Source organism: Callithrix jacchus, chromosome 1, assembly GCF_049354715.1.
Source record: "Callithrix jacchus isolate 240 chromosome 1, calJac240_pri, whole genome shotgun sequence".
Taxonomy (NCBI): domain Eukaryota; kingdom Metazoa; phylum Chordata; class Mammalia; order Primates; family Cebidae; genus Callithrix; species Callithrix jacchus.
Window position 1 is genome coordinate 144,481,341 of NC_133502.1, and position 19,190 is coordinate 144,500,530.

At 47.5% G+C, this 19,190-nt stretch overlaps 1 protein-coding gene across 3 annotated transcripts in view; it reads right to left on the reverse strand.

The window, feature by feature from the left end:
* Positions 1–19,190, reverse strand: part of FBXO10 (F-box protein 10) — a 53,056-nt gene that overhangs the window by 2,287 nt on the left and 31,579 nt on the right. The window contains exons 4-10 of one of the 3 annotated variants that reach the window (XR_013535438.1): positions 17,079–17,228; positions 14,011–14,147; positions 9,748–9,818; positions 7,342–7,494; positions 5,989–6,258; positions 3,082–3,382; positions 882–1,063 (exon numbers count right to left, since the gene is read on the reverse strand). Coding sequence is in view for 1 of the 3 variants with exons in the window: in XM_035252286.3 (XP_035108177.1) it covers positions 882–1,063; positions 3,069–3,382; positions 5,989–6,258; positions 7,342–7,494; positions 9,748–9,818; positions 14,011–14,147; positions 17,079–17,228 (1,277 nt within the window). In the remaining 2 variants the exon portion in view is untranslated. Of the gene's footprint in view, positions 1–881; positions 1,064–3,068; positions 3,383–5,988; positions 6,259–7,341; positions 7,495–9,747; positions 9,819–14,010; positions 14,148–17,078; positions 17,229–19,190 lie in introns of all 3 variants that reach the window. The other 2 variants (XM_035252286.3, XR_013535441.1) reach the window with 2 other exon arrangements.

The window sequence follows — 19,190 nt, forward strand, 5'->3', positions numbered from 1 at the left end:
TTCTTAACAAAATATTTTTCCCAAGAGCGTGTGTAATACAAAAAGTATGGAGATCATTACTACAGAACATGAAGATCCATCAGAGGTTTTTAACTGTGAAAGTGAGACGACTAGAGCCCTCACTTAGAAGGATGAACCTGGCGGGATACAGGGGACAACCTACAGAGTGGGGCAGGGGGTGGCCAAGGGCAGGGAGACTGGCTGCAGAGGGACAGGTGCCATTGCCAGTGCAGGAATGATACAGCAAATGTCAGTATGATTTTACAACCGGGATGGCAAGCACAGACCAATCAGAACACAGTCCATGCAGAAACAGCTGGAAAAGCTGTGCAGCGCAGTAATGCAGGTGGCACAGGGTAGGGTGAGAGGTGCTGAGACCTGAATTAGGGTGGAGGCAGTTGGGAAAGAGGAGGCGCCCGATATGGGAACATTTTAGAAGCAGAATCAACAAGATCTGGTTCCAAGATTGGACATCTTGGTATTAGGGAGAAAAAGGGAGCAGAAGTTTTGTTGTGAGAACACTGAGTAGATGGTGATGTCGCTGAAATGGGGAACATGGAAGGTCAGAGAGGTTTGGGGAAGATGGGTGGTGGCAACTGTGATACACTGAGGTAGAGCAACTAAAGTACAGCGTTAGCAAGGAAACTACAGAGCTGAGATCTGAAACTATGTATCCCTGACTCTGAAAAAGCTTGTTCCCTTCCAGGGAGTCCTCAGCCCCGGCCTGACAGAGCCAGGCACAGGCATTTTTCTGACGGGAGTCAACAGCTGGCAGGGTTGCAGGGAGCCTGGGCAGCCACAATCACTGGGTGTGGGCCTGGTTTCTTCAGGGAGCTTACTGTGGTTCTAGAAGACTGGTTCAGGCAACCCCAGGCACTTACTTTTTCTTGAAAACCAGGAACTTGTTGTTTTGCATGACGCATTCTTGGTTGTTTGAGATCTGCTGAAAGATGGTCTTATTGGTTTTGCCCTGGAAGATGATGTTCTCCTGCACCAGGGCCTTGGCGCGGCCCTGCACTGTGATGCCATAGGCCCGGAAGGAGTGGATCCGGTTCTTTATTACCTGGGAGAGGCAGCCAGAGATTGTCATACCTCAGGGACTCAGACTGAGTGGCAGAGCTGGGCAAGTGAATTATCAGTTCTAAAACTGAGGGGCAGGAATGTGCTAAGCAGGCCAATGAAGAGCCACGTGAGCTCAAAGAAGGGCACCGAGAACAGCCTGCAGGAGCCAGGGAAGGCTTCCTGGAAGAGGTGATAGGTAAGTTGCAGGCATTTATCAGATGCAGAACAGGGAGAGCTGCTCCAGGAAGAAGAAACAATATGCAAAGGCCTGGCAGAGAGGGGAGGTAGTGTCTGAAGTCAGGGCCACTGGCAACTCAGCTAAGGCAAAAGTGTGTACCTCTCTCCTTTCCTCTGCCCCCACAGTGCTCAGAGGCAAAGCTCGGGCACTCTTTACTCCTTGTCGTAAGACACTACCCATGAAGCTGCAGAACTGTAAAGTGGCTTTAGGCGACCCAGCAATCCCACTACTGGCTGTCTACCCAAAGGAAAAAAAGTCATTATATGAAAAAGTCATATGCACACACATGGTTATAGCAGCACAATTTAGAATTGCAAAAATATGCAATCAACCTAACTGCCCATCAGCCCAAGAGTGGATAAAGAAATGTGGTACAGGCTGGGCATGGTGGCTCACGCCTATAATCCCAGCACTTTGGGAGGCCAAGGCGGGTGGATCAAATGAAGTCAGGAGTTTGAGACCAGCTTGATCAACATGGTGAAACCGGTCTCTGCTAAAAATACAAAATTAACCAGGTGTGGTGGCGCATGCCTGTAATCCCAGCTACTTGGGAGGCTGAGGCAGGAACCCAGGAGGCGGAGGTCGCAGTGAGCCGAGATCACGTCATTGCACTCCAGCCCAGGCAACAAGAGTGAAACTCCATCTCAAAAAAAAAAAAAAAAAAAAAAAGGTGTATATACACCATGGAATCCTACTCAGCCATAAAATAGAATGAAATAATGGCCTTTACAGCAAGTTGGATGGACTTGGAGGCCATTATTCTAAGAAGTAACTCAGGAATGGAAAACCTAGTATCCTATGTTCTTATTTGCTCACTACTTAGAAGTGGGAGCTGTACTATGAGGATGCAAAGACATAGGAATGGTGTAATGGACTCTGGTGACTTGGGGGCGAAAGGGTGGGAGGGGGGTGAGGGATAAAAGACTATATATTGAGTCGAGTGTACACTGCTTAGGTGATGGGTACACCAAAATCTCAGAAATCACCGCTGAAGAATGTACCCATGTAACCAAAAACCACCTGTACCCCCAAAACTATTGAACTAAAAGTAAAGATAGAGCCTTTGGGATCGTAATTCCACAAGGGCAGGGATCAAGTCTGCTTGGTTCCACATTGAAACCGGGCTCTGCACAGAAAGGTGCAGAGCTCACAGTCCGGTGGGGAGACAGATGGGTAAAGGAAGAGATACCAAACAGAGTGAGAGTGCTCTGTGGGACAGGGGTGGGCAAAGACACCAGAAAGGGGTACTTCAAACAGCCTGGGGTGGGAGGTGGGGAGTCAGGGACTCTTCCTGAAGACACAGCTAAGCTGCAGGACCACAGTGTAAAAGGGGCAGGGGGTACACGGGGTGTATAGGGAAGAGTGTGTGCAAAGGCCCCAAGGCAGGATCTCTCTCCTCATGAAGCATCTACTGTACACCAGACACTGTGCAAGGTTATTCTGTTATAGAAAGAGAGCTGAAATAGCCCTGCCCTTGATATGGAGACCATGACTATACCTTGGGAGGCTCCCAACACCATGACAAGGAAGTGACCCCTTACCCCTGGCTTCCTGTTGGTGAGCCCTTGTTCATCCTTCAGGACCCAGTTTCTCTGCCCCCTCCTGTGGGAAGTCCCACCCACATTTCCCAGGCTGAGTCCTGGGAGGAGGGATACTGTCCCTTGTAGTGCTGAGTGCTTATGGTTCTGTTCTCAGCAGAGTATGAGGACTGTTGCAGGGCTGTGCCCTGTGTGGGTACCACACGTCACACACATGCACAAATACTCACTATAGTGTCGGACCTGGGGAGCAGCTGCAGCCCGCTGCCTCGGTTGCCAATGATGTCGTTTTCAATGACGATGGTGCTATCACCCTTGGTGATAATGCCTTGGCCTCTGTTGTCATAGATACCATTGCCCCGGAGCTCCACTTTGCACTGGGCCTCAACCTTGACCCCACTTTGCTGGTTGCAGGAGATGCTGTTGTTAGCCACACGGGTGAGTTGGCTGCTCTGGGCCACAGTGATGCCTCTGTCCCCATTTGCGTGGATCACATTAGTGATAACATGCAGTGCCTCGCTGCTCTGGACATAGAGTCCTGAGGCTATGGGTGGAGGGGTTGGAAAGCACAAGGGGTCCCAGGGTCAGCCCTGACACCACCAGTCAGGAAAAGCCTTCCCTGAATTGTGCACTCCAAGAGAATAGAGTGGAGAAGAGGTAGCAACACTCAGAACCAACCCTTGAGTTTTCATTTTCTAAGCTGATGAAACAGCAGGAGGAAATCCACGTGCGTCAAAAAAACTGTTTCTTCTTAACGAAGTCCTTGCTCAGTGTAGGCAGGGAGACACGGTGTGAGAAGACTCTCTTCTGGCCTGAGCTTCCACAGTGTGCCTGAATGCCTCCTACATCTCTGCCATCCTATTGCGACGTGTACCTGGCTCCACTGACCTGGCTCACTACTGATCAAGGTTGCTCATTACCCCTCTGGACAGGCAGATCTACCCATCCAGAGGGGGAATGAGCAAGGTTAGAAGGTTTTGCTTTGCTCTCCTTCCTACACTGAGCTGGAATCTGCCTCCCTACTACTTGGGAAATTTTGGAGTAGAAAAACTTATGAAGAGAAGTAACATGTGTTAGAAATTTGGGAAAGGAATATCGACGCCTGGGGTTGTGTATACTTAGAGACACCGGGTGCATGAGGAAAAAAGCCCCGAATCATCAGGATTACAGCCCCATGGCTTGTCAGGAAAAGAAAGCAGGGCAGCCAGACCTGGGAGTGAGAGGAGAGGGCTCTGTGGTAGGTCCCTCTGCCCACCACAACAGCAAACGGGGGCTGGGGCTGGGGCAGGTCGTGTGGAGGACAGTGGCTGGGACCCTGCAGCAGTGTCTGCAGCCATGAGCCTGCAAGCTCCAGTATCTTGGTGGCACCAGCCTCTTGCTTTTCCTGGCTTGGCTGAGAACAAAAAAATATCTATTTGTGAATTTAGATGGCTTTGCCTGTCGTATCGGACAGACAGCATGGCCACATGGAGGAAACCCTGACTTGGGAGGGGACAGAACTCATTTTCCAAGTAAGTGGGTTGGGGCTGGGCGTTATCCATCTCCCTGCCCTCTACCACTACCAGAGGCAAGCACTTACCAGTTCAGGAATCTTATTTTATTTTGTTTTAGAGACAGGGTCTTGCTCTATCACCTGGGCTATAATGCAGTGACACCATCATAGCTCACTGCAACCTCAAAATCTGCTCAAGCATCCTCCTACTTCAGCCTCCTCAGTAGCTGAAACTACAGGCACTCACCACCACGCCCAGCTAATTTGAAAAAAAAATTTTTTTTTCTCAGTAGAGATTGGCGGGGGTGGGTCTCTCTGTGTTACCTAAGCTGGTCCTGACCTCCTGAACTCAAATGACCCTCCTGCCTTGGCCTCTCAAATTGTTAGGATTACAGGTGTGAGCCACTGCCCCTGTCCCAGGAATCTTTTTTTTTTTTTTTTTTTTTAATTTTTAAAATCTTTTTTAATAGAGATGGGGTTTCTCCATGTTGGTCAGGCTGGTCTCGAACTCCTGACCTCAGGTGATCCACCCGCCTCAGCCTCCCAAAGTGCTGGGATTACAGGCGTGAGCCACCACTCTGGCTGGAATCTGTTCTTAATGAGCCTTCCTCCATTCCCCACCCACCCCTCCACCCTACCCTGTAACCCCCACCCCACAGTGATTTTGATAATCAGCCAGCTTTGGGAGCCCTGGCATTAAACTACACAGTAATTTTTTTTTAAATTCAAGAAATATCAAACATCTTCTACCATCTTTTTTTTCTTTTAAGACAGGGTCTTGGGTCCTGTCGCCAGGCTGGAATGCAATGGTCATACCTCACTGCAGCCTTGAACTCTTGGGCTCAAGCAATCTTCCCGCCTCCTGAGTAGCTGGGACCACCAGATCCATCTAGTTTTTCATTATTTTTATTTATTTACTTATTTTTTTGCGGAGACCGGGTCTTGTTATGTTGCCCAGGCTGGTCTTGAACACCTGGCCTCAAGCAATACCTGCTGCTCCCACTCCCCCACCCCTGCCCTTGGACTCTCAAAGTCCTGGGATTATGATCCCCGGCACCCAGCCTCCATTTTTCATCAGGTTTAAGATAACATAGATTGAAAACACTTTCATTTTCTGCCTCTCTAACAAAGAAAAATCACTGTCAATTAAACCATGATATGCACCTCATGAGAGATGTTAAATTGTGAAAAATGTGTTCTAGAATTGAGTAAAAGTGTGTGTGCCAGAAGTGGGACTTGGTACTGCAGGGACGGGGTCACTGAGATAGGTGGTCTTCAGTTCTGTCTCAAGTTCATGGCTTATGTGTGTTGATCAAACAGATATAACAAGTGCCACTGGGGATGGGGAGGGTCCAGTTCAAAGGAGGAAATAATGAAGTGGTACATTCACAGCAAGTTTTGAAGTTCAAGTTGGTTTGAGACGTATGGATGGGAAAAAGGGAATTTCAGGTGAGAGAAATGTGTGAGTGAAGTCAGCAGGTTAGGAGGCAGGAAATAATGGATTCAAGTTTAGTGAGTAAATGAAGGGGGTGTGGATATCAAGCAGGAAGAAGTGGCTGATGAGGCCTGAGGGCAAGTTGGGATCAGTCTGCAGAAGGCCTTTAAGACAGTGAGGAGCCATGGAAGGTTCTTGAGCAGGGGCTGAGGGGTACACTCACCTCCGTTGTGGTTAATACTGTTAGACTCAACAAGAGCTATGGTGATGGGCCGGCGCAGTGGGTCGTCCTCCTTTTCTAGCTCTGTCTCCCAGAGGATGGCGTCCCCATCCTCGCTGAAGTTCTCTTGAGCCCTATGGCCTCGAGGTAACTCGCTGGAGCCATCCTTCTGGCTAAACACTGCCACTCCATACAGGCCATTGTAGCTGACGTGGTTGCTGGTGACGTGGGGGAGGCTAGATGACATCATCCACACACCACAGCCCTTGTTAGCTGGACAGTGAGAGGAACTGGTCACCAACACTGAACTCAGGTGAAGTGGCACCTGAATCTCCCTGAGAGGGGAAGCAAAAGCCACTAGGCCCAGGAGAGAGTGCCTGATTTGCTAATGACCACTGGCCTGGGAGAGTCCCTGATTTGCTAATAACCTCAAACAAATCACTTTATGGCTCTAGCTGTAGACTTCTCCTTCATACAAGAGAGAATGAATTCAAGTTTAGTGAGTAAATGAAGGGGGTGTGGATATTAAGCAGGAAGAGAGGTCAGCAGGATCGGGTGAACCTCAGAAGCTTGGCCAATTCCACACAGTGTAAAAGTGCCCTAAGGACTGTCAGGGCTACATGTCCACATCAGAAGCACATGAACCCACAGTGACAGTGCCAAGGGGGCACCAATCCCTCCCTACATAGGAGGAGGCAGCCTTGGTTTGAATCCCAGCCCTGCCATTTCCCAGCTGTGTGACCTTGAGCAAATTACCAAACCTCTGTCCTTCAGTTTTCTCATCTTTCAAATGGGGTTAATAACTGTACCTCCTTCAGAAGGCAGTCATGAGAATTAAATTTGATCGTGCGTAGAAAGGGCAGAGCAGAGAGGTGGGCCCAAGTCATCTTTATTATTATCACTGTATTATTAGAGAGAGAGTCCTGACAGATTAAGGCTCTGCCCAAAGTCACAGAGTGAGTGAGAATAGTTTTCTTCCTGTGATTATCTTGTTTTCCCATTATATTTTCAGTACTCTGGATCAAAAGAAAGGATGAGAGGAGTTAGATGCATATGTGCCAGGGGTTAAATGGTCCTGTCCTTAGACATGATACAACTCCTGTCTTTTGCTATTTTAAATAGGGATAAAGCTTTCTGCTTTGCTAACCCCATGGGGTCAATCTGAACTACAAAGTGATTTGTAAGAGGCTCTTCACTCTGAGAGGGCCTGGGTGACTGTGACCTGACAGTGCCTTTGATGCCTGTCAGATGAGGTCTTTGAGGCATGGGGAAAGGCAGTGACCTTCTCAGGACCCACAAGCTGGAGAGAACCCGGGCTTCCTGCCTCCCTGGCTGGCCTGGGAACATGGTCCTCACCATAGATGGTATTTCCTTCGATGAGGCCTTTGCCTTCGTCTCCTACGACCACACCATCTGAATAGCCAAAGCAGATGAGGTTACTCCTGAGAACGGGGATCCCTCCACGGCGGATGTCCACACCTCCCCATTGATTCTCACGGATGACATTTTCTAAGGAGAGAGGCAGAAAAGGTAGTCAGTACCCAAGGGCCAGCTCCAGTGCTGGCAAACAGAGGGCTTGGACAGCTTTTATCAAGGCCACTCCAGACCAGGAGGCCCTGGCCTTACCCTGCTAGCAATTAGCACTCTAAATCTTGTCTGCTGTCTTATATTTCAGGGACTTATCTGCCAACTCCTTTCTCCGAGGGCAAAGCTTGTGTCTATCTTGTGCACTCCTATCTCCCTGGCACCTACTATACTCAATGGCCTTGAGGACTGATGATTAAAAATGAACTAGCTTTGGTTGAGCACAGTGGCCCATGCCTGTAATCCTAGCACTTTGGGAGGCCAAGGTGGGTAGACTGCTTGAGCTCAGGAGTTCCAGACCATCCTGGACAAAATGGTGAAACCCTGTCTCTACAAAAAATACAAAAAAATTAGCTGGGTGTGGTGGTGTGCACCAGCTTCTTGGGAGGCTGAAGTGGGAGGACCACTTGAACCTGAAGGTCAGGGCTGCAGTGAGCTATGATTGTGCCACTGCACTCCAGCCTAGACAACAGACTGAGAACCTGCCTCAAAAAAGAAAATTAACTAGCTTTGGTGAGTGACACTGGTGTCCAAAAAACCAAACAAACAAAAACAAGGAATCAAATCAAAGTATAGCTCAGGCACAGTGGCTCATGCCTGTAATCCCAGCACTATTGATGGCTGAGGCAGGCAGATCACCTGAGGTCAGGAGTTTGAAACCAGCCTCACCAACATGGAGAAACCCCGTCTCTACTAAAAATACAAAATTAGCCAGGTGTGGTGGCGCATGCTTGTAGTCTCAGCTACTCGGGAGGCTGAGGCAGGAGAATTGCTTGAACTCAGGAGGCAGAGGTGCGGTGAGCTGAGATTGCACCACTGCACTCCAGCCTGGGCAACAAGAGTGAAACTCCGTCTCAAAAATAAAATAAAATAATAAACTGGCTTTAGAGTCCTCAGAGGCAGAATGTAGCCATTTACCCAAAAACCCATGAGAAGGTGCTAGCCTCGCCTGTCCTTCTCAGCTTCAGCCCTGAACTCTGACCAGACCCATCCCCTCCTCCTCCTAGGCACCACCATCTCTCAAGGGTAGGTGAAAGAGTCATGGGTCAGATGGGTGGTCTATGACACTGCTGCCCCAACACTGTGGCAGGGAAGAGGCAGTCTCCTGGGACTGAGGCACAATGGCTGCAATGGCTCAGGAGACGCTGTGTGACTGGCCTCTTCCTGCTTCCATGACCCCACTGCAGGCCCCTTGCGTACCACACTCCAGTCCCATAAGCAATCTCCACTCAGCCATGCCTGAGTTGGCCAAGTCTGTTCCCACGGGTGGCCCTACATGGGAGGTTCTTTCCCAGCTCCTCCCAGCAACTTGGGGTCTTGGCTTCCTTGTTACCTTCTCAGAAGGCTGCCCTGACCAACAATCCTAAATGCTCATCCAGTCCAATTATTGCATTAATTATCCACAGAGCACTTGTCATTCTCAGATAGGATGCTTTTTGCTCATATATGTAGGCTTTTATTTATTCGCTTCCTCTCCTAAAATGTCAGTGGCTGAGAGCCTTGTTCACTGCTGCCCCTGTAGCTCCTGGAACTTGTCTGATCAGAGTTCAGTCAGGGGGATTCACTGGACCAGTATTTGTGGAATCTCTTTCATATCCCAGGCCTGGCTCTGCTCTGCACTAAGGCTACACAGATATACCAGACAGACTTGACTCTCACCTTGCAGAATTTACCACTTTATAACAGAGGAGACTGACACCACAAACCACTCAGCAATTAAGTCAAAGGCCCTAGAGAGGAGGTATCCTGGGTATGGTAAGTGTATCTATGTACAATGGGGAAGTCAGGGAAGGCTTAGTGACACTTAAGGTAATACTGAAAGGATGAGCAGGGGTTAGCTGGGTGGAGGTTTCCAGAGCAGGCAGAGGTCCATACAAAGACCAAGAGGAGGGATTTGGACAGGTGGTTGGGCATCGTGCTTCTGAAAGTGTTCTGTGAGCCACCTGGTGAGAACCTATCCGCTCTGGGCCTGGAAGGAGCAGACACCCGCTCTGTTCTGAACCTTCCTGTGAGAAGCAAGGCCACCATGTAGCTGATATCCCTGAGCTCTGGCCCACTAGTGAGAGAAGGAGGCCACAATCTGTGGGGGTAAAGGAGCAGTGTGAGGTCCTGAAGCTGGGGGGTGATGGCAGGGGACCTTAGCCTGGCTGCCAGGTGCCGGGCAGTTCCCATTCATACCTGTGATGAGGCCTTTGCCATTCTCATTCACTGCTATGCCGGCAGCACGGCCCTTGAAGATGTGGTTCCCGCTAAAGTGGAAGGAGAATAAAATAAAGAGGTGAGCCCAGGGGACCAGTGTCATGCTTCTAGGAGCCTGCCTTCTTCTGTGGGCCTCCTTATGGCTTAAGTCCACAGGGGCATAAAAGCATTTCCTAAAGTGTTTAGCTGTCACTGGGACAGCTTGACAAAAAACTAAACCCCCAACTATGCTATGAGCACAGTGATATCCAGTTCACTGTGGCATCACTTGACTGTCATGTATGTCTGACTTTCTTTTTGAGGTCTTGCTCTGTTGTTCGTGTTAGAGTTCAGTGGCACGATCTCAGCTCACTACAACCTTCACCTCCTGGGTTCAAGCAATGTTTGTGCCTTAGCCTGGCTTACATGTGTGCACCACATCCAGCTAATTTTTTGTATTTTTAGCAGAGATGGGGTTTTGCTATATTGACCAGGCAGGTCTCAAACTCCTGGCCTCAAGTGATCTGCCCACCTCAGCCTCCTAAAGTGCTGGGATTACAGGTGTGAGCCACCGCACCTGGCCTTATATGTATTTTATCCAATCCTCAAATGTTGCAACCAGAAAATGTTTACCACCTTTCTTTTTTTTTTTTTGAGATGGGTTCTCGCTATGTTGCTCAGGCTATTCTTGAACTCTTGCACTCAAGTGATCCTCCCACCTCAGCCTCCCAAGTAGCTGGGACCAGCGGTGTAACTGACTCCTAGTATATTTTTAATACAAATCTCACCTCCAAAAGGAATCTGTTGCCACTTGGAGAAATGTGTGTGTGTGTGTGTGTGTGTGTGTGTGTACACGTACGTATATGGGGCAGGCAGAATAAAGAGACAGGAGGGATGAGGAAACATTTAGAAGAAGGGGACAGATCAGTGTACCAAGAGCCCAGATGGGATATTAACTGCAGAGGAGCAGTTTGAGTCCTGTGCTTCTTTGCATCCAAGGAAAAAAGAGAAACATAATCGGTTATGTAACTTTCTGTTGCAAAAATATATGCTATGGTTTGTCTCATCCAGGCCATTTCAGGGATCTCCAAAGTTGTATCCTGCTCCAGATTCTTACCTCTCATTGCAAAGAAATGAAGGAAAGCACAACTTAGGCTGGGTGTGGTGGCTCACGCCTGTAATCCCAGCACTTTGGGAGGCCGAGGTGGGCAGATCATTCGGGGTCAGAAGTTCGAGACCAGCCTGGCCAATATAGTGAAACCCCGTCTCTACTAAAAATACAAAAATTAGCCAGCATGGTGACACACGCCTGTAGTCCCAGCTACTTGGGACACTGAGACAGAAGAATCGTTTGATCCCAGGAGGCGGAGGCTGCAGTGAACCGAGATCATGCCACTGTACTCCAGCCTGGCATGATGTGTGTGTGTGTACACATACGTATATGGGGCAGGCAGAATAAAGAGACAGGAGGGATGAGGAAACATTTAGAAGAAGGGGACAGATCAGTGTACCAGTGACACTGTCTCAAAAAAAAAAAAAAAAAACAAAAAAACCACAACCTATTCTTTCAAGATGACTATGTGTTAAAAACCCAACACTGATATAATTATGATACTCCTCACCCAAAACTCTTTAATGGTTCCCTAGCATCCCCAAGGTAAAGCCCAGACTTTTTAGCTTGGTGTATTCATTTCCTATTGTTACTATAACAAATTACCACAAACTTGGTGGCTTAAAACAGTATGAATTTCTATCTTTCAGTTCAGGATGTCAGAAGTTCAAAATGGGTTTCACAGGGCTAAAATCAAAGTGTCAGCAGACCTGTGTTTTATCTGGAGGCTCCAGGGGAGAATCCATTCCTTAGCCTTTCCAGCTCCTAGAGGCCACCTGTACTTCTTGGGCTGTGGCCTCAATCACTCTGACCTCTGCTTCTGTCCTCACATCTCCTGCTCTCTTATTTATTTTATTTCATTATTATTAATTTATTTATTTGAGATGGTGTTTTGGTCTTGTTGCCCAGGCTAAAGTGCAATGGCGTGATCCCGGCTCACTGCAACCTCCGCCTCCCAGGTTCAAGCCATTCTCCTGCCTTAGCCTCCTGAGTAGCTGGGATTACAGACGCCCACCACCACACCCAGCTAATTTTTGTATTTTTAGTAGGGACAGGGTTTCCCCATGTTGGCCAGGCTGGTCTCGAATTCCTGACCTCAAATGATCCGCCCGCCTCAGCCTTCCAAAGTGTTGAGATTACAGGCATGAGCCACTGCGCCTGGCCCCTGCTCCCTTAATCTGATTCTCCTGCTTCCTTCTCATAAGGGTCTTATGGTTACATTGGACCTACACGTAAAATCCAAAATAATCTCCCCCCATCTTTCCCCAAGGTCCTTCACTCACTCATCTGCAAAGTTCCTCCTGCCTTTTAAGGCAACACATATGCACAGGTTTCAGGGCCTAGGACATGGATATCCTTGGGGCCATTATTCTGCCTATCACGCTTGGCATTCAAGGTCCTCTGGCATCCAGCAGCAACTCGCCTTTGCACTATCCCTCTGGCATCTCATGCCTGGACACACCACATTTCTCACCATTTTCTCAGACATACCCTGAATTTCACTGCCTCTGACCCAGAATGCCTTTTCCCTGCCAATAGAATCCTGTTTATCTTTCAGCACAACTTGAATGTCAGCTCCCTGACATGCTCAGCTGAGATCACGGCTGAGCTCCTCCGGGCAGTCTGCATGAACCCCTATTAAAGCGCTCATTTTGGTGAGTCTTCCATCATGGCTGTGTGAGTATGAGTCTCGACATGAGACTGTAAACTCCACGGAGCAGGGGCTGTGCCTGCACAGGTTGTATATAACTGCCCCCTTATACAGAGTAGCTGGAATGTGTGTTAAATGAACAGCACACATACATACAAATACACACTCTTCTGGTAAGGCAATAATGCAGAAGAAGAGAAAGAGCTCTGTGACCACTAATTGTTTTTAGTAAGCTGTAACAGTGAAAAACAGGATTATATTCCATAATTTTTGAACCAGCAATTAGGTCTGGTTCAAAAATTATAGAGTATCAAAATACTGGAATGTGGTGAAACTTTCCAAAGTGATGAATGTAAAGGCCATGTAACAACATGGAAACAAGTACCATGGAATAATACAGGGGGTGAAAAATGCTCTGAATATATTTGTGCCCATTAAGACCAGCTATTCTCCTAAAGCATGGACATAACCATGTGAGTCTTCTGCTCAGAGCCTTTAACGAGTCCCTGCTGTGTAGAAAGAATAGGCTTCCCTGCCTCAGCTTGGTCTATATAAGGCCTTCCTCACCTGGCCGAACCCTTTCTTTCCATCATTCCTTTCCACTCTGCTGTGTGGCACAGATGGTCTGCCACAAGGACGTTAAGGGTCATGCTGCAGTGACCAAAGGGCTCAAGATATTCTGGGACCATCCCAATTAAAAATATTCTATACCATTGTCACACCATGTCAGATTTTTTCTGAAGCCACAGTGGATGGTTTGTTAACCCCTCAATCTGCTGTGCTCTTTTGCCTTTGCTCATGCTGTTCCCTTTACTAGGATCGTCCACCAACCCCTCCCTACCTCCATCTCCACGATTCCAAGTCTTACCATATTCTAACACTCAACCCCGATGCTACCTCCTAAATGAGGCCTTCCTAGTCAGATCTCCTCCTAGTCAGAATGAGTCTGTCCTTGTGGTACCACTCTGACAGCATTATCACAGTCTGCCCATACTAAAGCTAGGATGGCAGACAGGGTCCCAGGACTGCCACTGCTGCTTCCCACCTATCACTTCTTGCTTCCCACCTATCACTATCACTTCTATCAGTCCCTGACCACAGGACGCTTTCATGCTGAGGCCAGGTGCAGCGCCAGGATGTTCACACAGCATCCCCAGTCACCACTATCAACTAACTGAAATTGTTAGGTGAGTTGAACTCTCTGTTCCATCCCTGCCTTGGAGTACTTCTGTGTCCATTTCTCCAGGATAGAGTAAGCTCGCAGGGAGCAGAGTCTGCCCGTGTTAGACGTGCTCAGTAGTGACCGCCAAATAGCGTGCCTACACAGAGTTAACTGGAAGGGCACATAAACACAAAAGCAGCTGTGTTACTGGGGTGGGATGATAGTGAAGTCTGTTCTCTGCTTGCATCTGTACAGTTGTTTCCATAAGGAGTGTTTTCGAATGGAGGAAAGACAGGGAGGAGGTTAAAGAAGATGAAGGAGAGTAACAGCAGCACATACCTCACAACGGGATTTCCGTGGTACAGGATGTAAATGCCAGCCTCCTTATTGGAAAAGATTTGATTGTTCCGGATGATGCCTTTCCCATTGCCAAGGACAACAATGCCAGAGCGAAGGCCATGGTGGATCTGGTTACACTGCAAGTGAAAATGAGACACCACAGAAGCTGGATCAGACATGCCAGCAAGAAGCAGAGTGCCCAACTGCCGCCTACACAGCCAAGGCGGGATGAACACAGTGGAGAAAATGATGTCACTGTAAGATCCCTAGCCCTTGAAAAAGGGAACGGGCCATGCTGGTGCCCTGCCCTTCCCGTACCAGTACACACATCAAAACCTCTAAGGGAGACTATGAAGTTTGGAGTCTTCACTGCCAAGCCTCTTAGGAGGGCTCTTGCCCTTCACCTGCAAGGCAGGCTACTGAAACTTTTGGAGCCTCTAATAAGTCCCCCAAACACACAATCATTTGGCCAGGCCATACCTCTGGGGTCCAGGGAGGCCACCTCTTAGGGAAGGGCAATATCCCAGTGCAAACAAATGTTGGCCAAGTGCCATCCTAAAAGGGCCATATCCACAGAGGGGTCAGAGTCACTTGACTTCTAGTCCTTTCTCATTCAGGGAAGGCCAGTGCAAGGATGCAGACACCGGGGGGCCAAGTTGTCCCATGGGGCATAAGGTTTTAGGCATAGCCAGGATGTCTAGCGGTATTTTTTTTGGTAGAGATAGGGTTTTGCTTCATTGCCTAGGCTGGTCTTAAACTCTTGGCTTCCAGTAATCCTCCCATTTTGGCCTCCCGAAGTGTTGGGATTGCAGATGGGAGCCACCACACCTGGCAAGATATTCTTTTCTAATATCTCTTTGTGTGAATGGGGAAACAGGCCCAGGATTATATAGTATGTCTGTGGAAAAGCCAGATCTGGAACCTAGTTTTTCTCTTGCCCATTCCAGTTAGTTGCTTTTGCACAGTGACTTAATGTTTTTAGATTAGAATAATAATAAAATTATCTCACTCTCATTGTTAATTTATAGCTGAAGACCGATTCTATACTCTGTAAGCTGGGAAGTTAGCTGCATCTCTTCCAAAATGATTTCACAGAAATAAAATTCTAGTTGGCTCTCAAGTGTTTTGTGCGCAAATTCTCCTTATTCTTACTCCTTCCAGATTTCTCCTGAAGGATTCAGCAGGCTCATCAGGGCAACTACTGCCTAAGAGAAGTCCTGCACAGGGCTGAAAAGCTCCGAAGGGAATATGTAGCAGCGTTTTCATCCCTACACCTTTTCACAACATCAGGACTAACATGTACCACTCCCTTCCCCCTTCTACCTGCTGTCCCTCTGTCCTCGGAAAGGCAGACCCTTCTCATCTCTCTAACCAGAGTGGCAATAATTTCCTAATCCAAGGCCATGCATCAACTACCAGCTGCATGGCAGAAACACAGTGAGGAAAAGGGATTGGCAGAAGACACTGGCTAGCTGTGTGTATTTTCTTTTTCTTTTTTTTGAGACAGGGTCTTGCTCTGTTGCCTAGGCTGGAGTGCAGTGGCACAATCATGGCTCACTGCAACCACGACCTCCTAGACTCAAGCAATCCTCCCACCTCAGCCTCCCAAATATCTGGCACTACATGTGTGAGCTGCCATGCCTAGTTAAAACTTTTTTTTTTGTAGAAGGGCCGGGTGTGGTGGCTCCTGTAATCCCAGCACTTTGGGAGGCCAAGGCGGGCAGATTGCCTGAGCTCAGGAGTTCAAGACCAGCCTGACCAACATGGAAACCCTATCTCTACTAAAAATACAAAAATTAGTCAGACTTGGTTGGCGCATGCCTGCAATCCCAGCTACTCAGGAGGCTGAGACAGGAGAATCACTTGAATCTGGGGGGCAGAGGTTGCAGTGAGCCAAGATTGTGCCACTGCAATCCAGCCTGAGCGACAAAGCAAGATTCTGTCTCAAAAAAAAAAAATTTTTTTTCTTTTTTTTGTAGAGACAAGGTCTTGCTCTGTCGCCCAGGCTGGTCGCAAACTCCTGGACTCAAGTAATCCTCCTGCCTTGACATCCCAAAGTTCTGGGATTATAGGCCTAAACCACTGTGCCCAGCCTTTTCTCTGTATCTTCATGGGCAGTCAAGATATAATGGGTTTAGACATCAACCCTGAGTCAGACTGCCTGGATTCAAATCCCAGCTCTGTCACTAGGTATAGGACTTCGGGTAGGATCCTTTGCTTCTTTGTGCTCTATGTCTTTACTACAAAATAGGGATAATAATAATTCTTCACAGGGTTCTGTAAGCATTAAATGATAAGTAAATATCTACAAAGTGCTTAGAAAAGTATCTGGCATATAACAAGCATCATACATTAATGATGGCTACTATTTTTTTCAAGACCATAAAAATTCTGTTATGTTTCCCAACTTGTGGGAAACCTGTCTCTCAGTATACATGTAACAAAATTTCTCCCATACCCCATAAATCTGTGCAAAAACAAAACAAAAAACCCCCAACTCCCAAACCTGCCTCTCAGGAAAAGCCAGAGCAGAAAAAGATCTGGTCTCTAATGTCACTGGCCACATATTCTAGGATTTTAAGTAGTTTTCACACTGGTAGAACATCAGACTCAATATGGCCTCACAATATCCATGAAAAAAATAATCTTGAAAACGAAATATCCTAAATGTTCTTTTACACAAATGAATAAACTAACTTGAGGTTCGCTGATGTTGTTTCTGTTTGTTTTTGAATCCAAGTGTCTTTAGGACAGACATCATTCTCTTTATCCTTATCAAACTCAAAGCCAACCACAGCACATGAGGGCTGAGGGCCCTGTGAGGTTTCCCTGTCTTTCTGGTTCTCCTCTTTATTAATGGGGAGATGGCCAGAAAATGACTTGTCCAAAGCTACTGCTAATACAGAGAAAGACAGACAGAGTCACGAGGAGACACAGAAGACAGAGCAGGGGCCACCTGCAAACAGGAAGCACAGAAATAGAGGGCAACGTGTATTTAAACGTCCTCAGTAAAGGTTTCTGAAAACCAAGAGGCACTCTGAACAGGGAGGGAACACAAAGAACAGTACCAGTATGAGTGGGTTGGACTTTTTCCGAATGTCTACGCCAGCCTCTGCATTGTGGTAAATGTTGTTGCCGGCAATCAAGCCACCACCCTCCAAGCGAAGAAAGATGCCTGACGCTCGGCAGCGGTAAATGTCGTTCCTGAGCATGACGATCTAAGCAGAAAAGAGAAAGCCATTTATTTTCACAAAGATATTTTCGGAAACCCCTGAGTCTTTTCCTCACCACCTGATCCATGCAGTTTACCCTGCAGATGAGAGAAACGCCTCAATGCTGGCATAGCCACGCGCCCACAGTGTGCTCCCAGGACACAGCCATCTCCAAGCCCCACCTGGCTTTGCCCTGCAGCCTCCTTACCAGCCTCACATTGTGTTGTTGTGTTTTTTTTGAGACAAGGTCTTGCTCTGTCATCCAGGCTGGTATGCAGTGGTGTGATCTCAGCTCACTGCAGCTTCCACCTCCCAGGCTCAAGTGATCCTCCCACCTCAGCCTGTTTTGTTTTTGCACAGATTTATGGGGTATGGGAGAAATTTTGTTACATGTATACTGAGAGACAGGTTTCCCACAAGTTGGGAAACATAACAGAATTTTTATGGTCTTGAAAAAAATAGTAGCCACCATTAATGTATGATGCTTGTACTTTTCTTTATTTTTATTTTTATTATGCATGTGGGCTGAAATAATTTTGTTTTTAATTTTTGTATTTTTTATAGAGATGGAGTCTCATTATGTTGCCTAGGCTGGTGTGAAACTCTTGGGCTCAAGCAATCCTCCCAAACTGCTGGCATTACACGAGAGCCACCATGCCTGGCCCACATTGGTCCTTTAACTAAAACCCGGATCAAAGCTTGGCCCTGTGCTCCATACTCAGAACTTGCAAGCCGCATACCTGGATGACGGCACAGAAAGGATACTTAGGGGAACATGGGATTTAGTGGTCTTCAGACTCTATATGCACTAAGGTTGTATGAAGATTTCCCCAGGGGTCAAGGGTGCAGCTACCTTTTTTGTTTTTTGTTTTGTGAGATGGAGTCTTGCTCTGTTGCAAGGCTGAAGTGCAGTGGCGTGATCTCGGCTCACTGCAACCTCTGCCTCCCAGGTTCAAACCATTCCATCTCAGCCTCCCAAGTAGCTGGGACTACAGGCACACACCACCACACCCAGCTATTTTTTTTTTATTTTTAGTAGAGATGGGGTCAGGGTTTCACCACGTTGGCCAGGTTGGTCTCGATTGCCTGACTTTGTGATCCACCCGCCTCAGCCTCCCAAAGTGCTGAGATTACAGCCATGAGGTACTGCACCTGGCAGGGGCAGCTACTTTTAATGAAATAAAGTTCCAGATCCACCACTTCCAATGCATCTTCACTAAAATCCACCTGTCTGAGACGGCCTGGAGAGTAAGGTACCACACAGGTTCTCCTCTCCCACCTTCCCTTCCAATTTATAAAACAAAGGCCTGTTCTTGCACATCCTGAATCTTTCATGGTGTATTACCCTGGGGTAGTAATTACTGAGCCTCTAAACTAAGGGATGATTACAAACCCTGGTATAAGAAAACGTCCTTCAAACAAGGTACCATAACCCAGCAACCTGCTACTAAAGGGATGTATTTCCAATTACATTTTCTTTTTATATTTAATAAGCACAGTTGCCTCCCCATATCTGTGGGTTCCGCAACCAGGGGTTCAATCAACTGTAGACTGAATATACATTATTAAAAAATAATCATAACAATAAACATTGTTAAAAAAAACCAGGCCAGACACAGTGACTCATGCTTGTAATCCCAGCACTTTAGGAGACTGAGGCAGGCAGATCTTTTAAGGTCAGGAGTTCAAGACCAGCCTGGAAAACATGGCAAAACCCTGTCTCTACTAAAAATACAAAAATTAGCTGGGCATGGTGGTGGGTTCCTGTAGTCCCAGCTACTCAGGAGGCTGAGGCAGGAGAATTGCTTGAATCAGGGAGGCAGAGGTTGCAGTGAGCCAAGATTGCACCACTGCACACCAGCCTGGGTGACAGAGTGAGATCCTGTTACAAAAACAAAATTGAATTTAAAAACCCAGTATAAGAACTATTAACATAGCATTTACATTGTATCAGGTATTATAATTAGA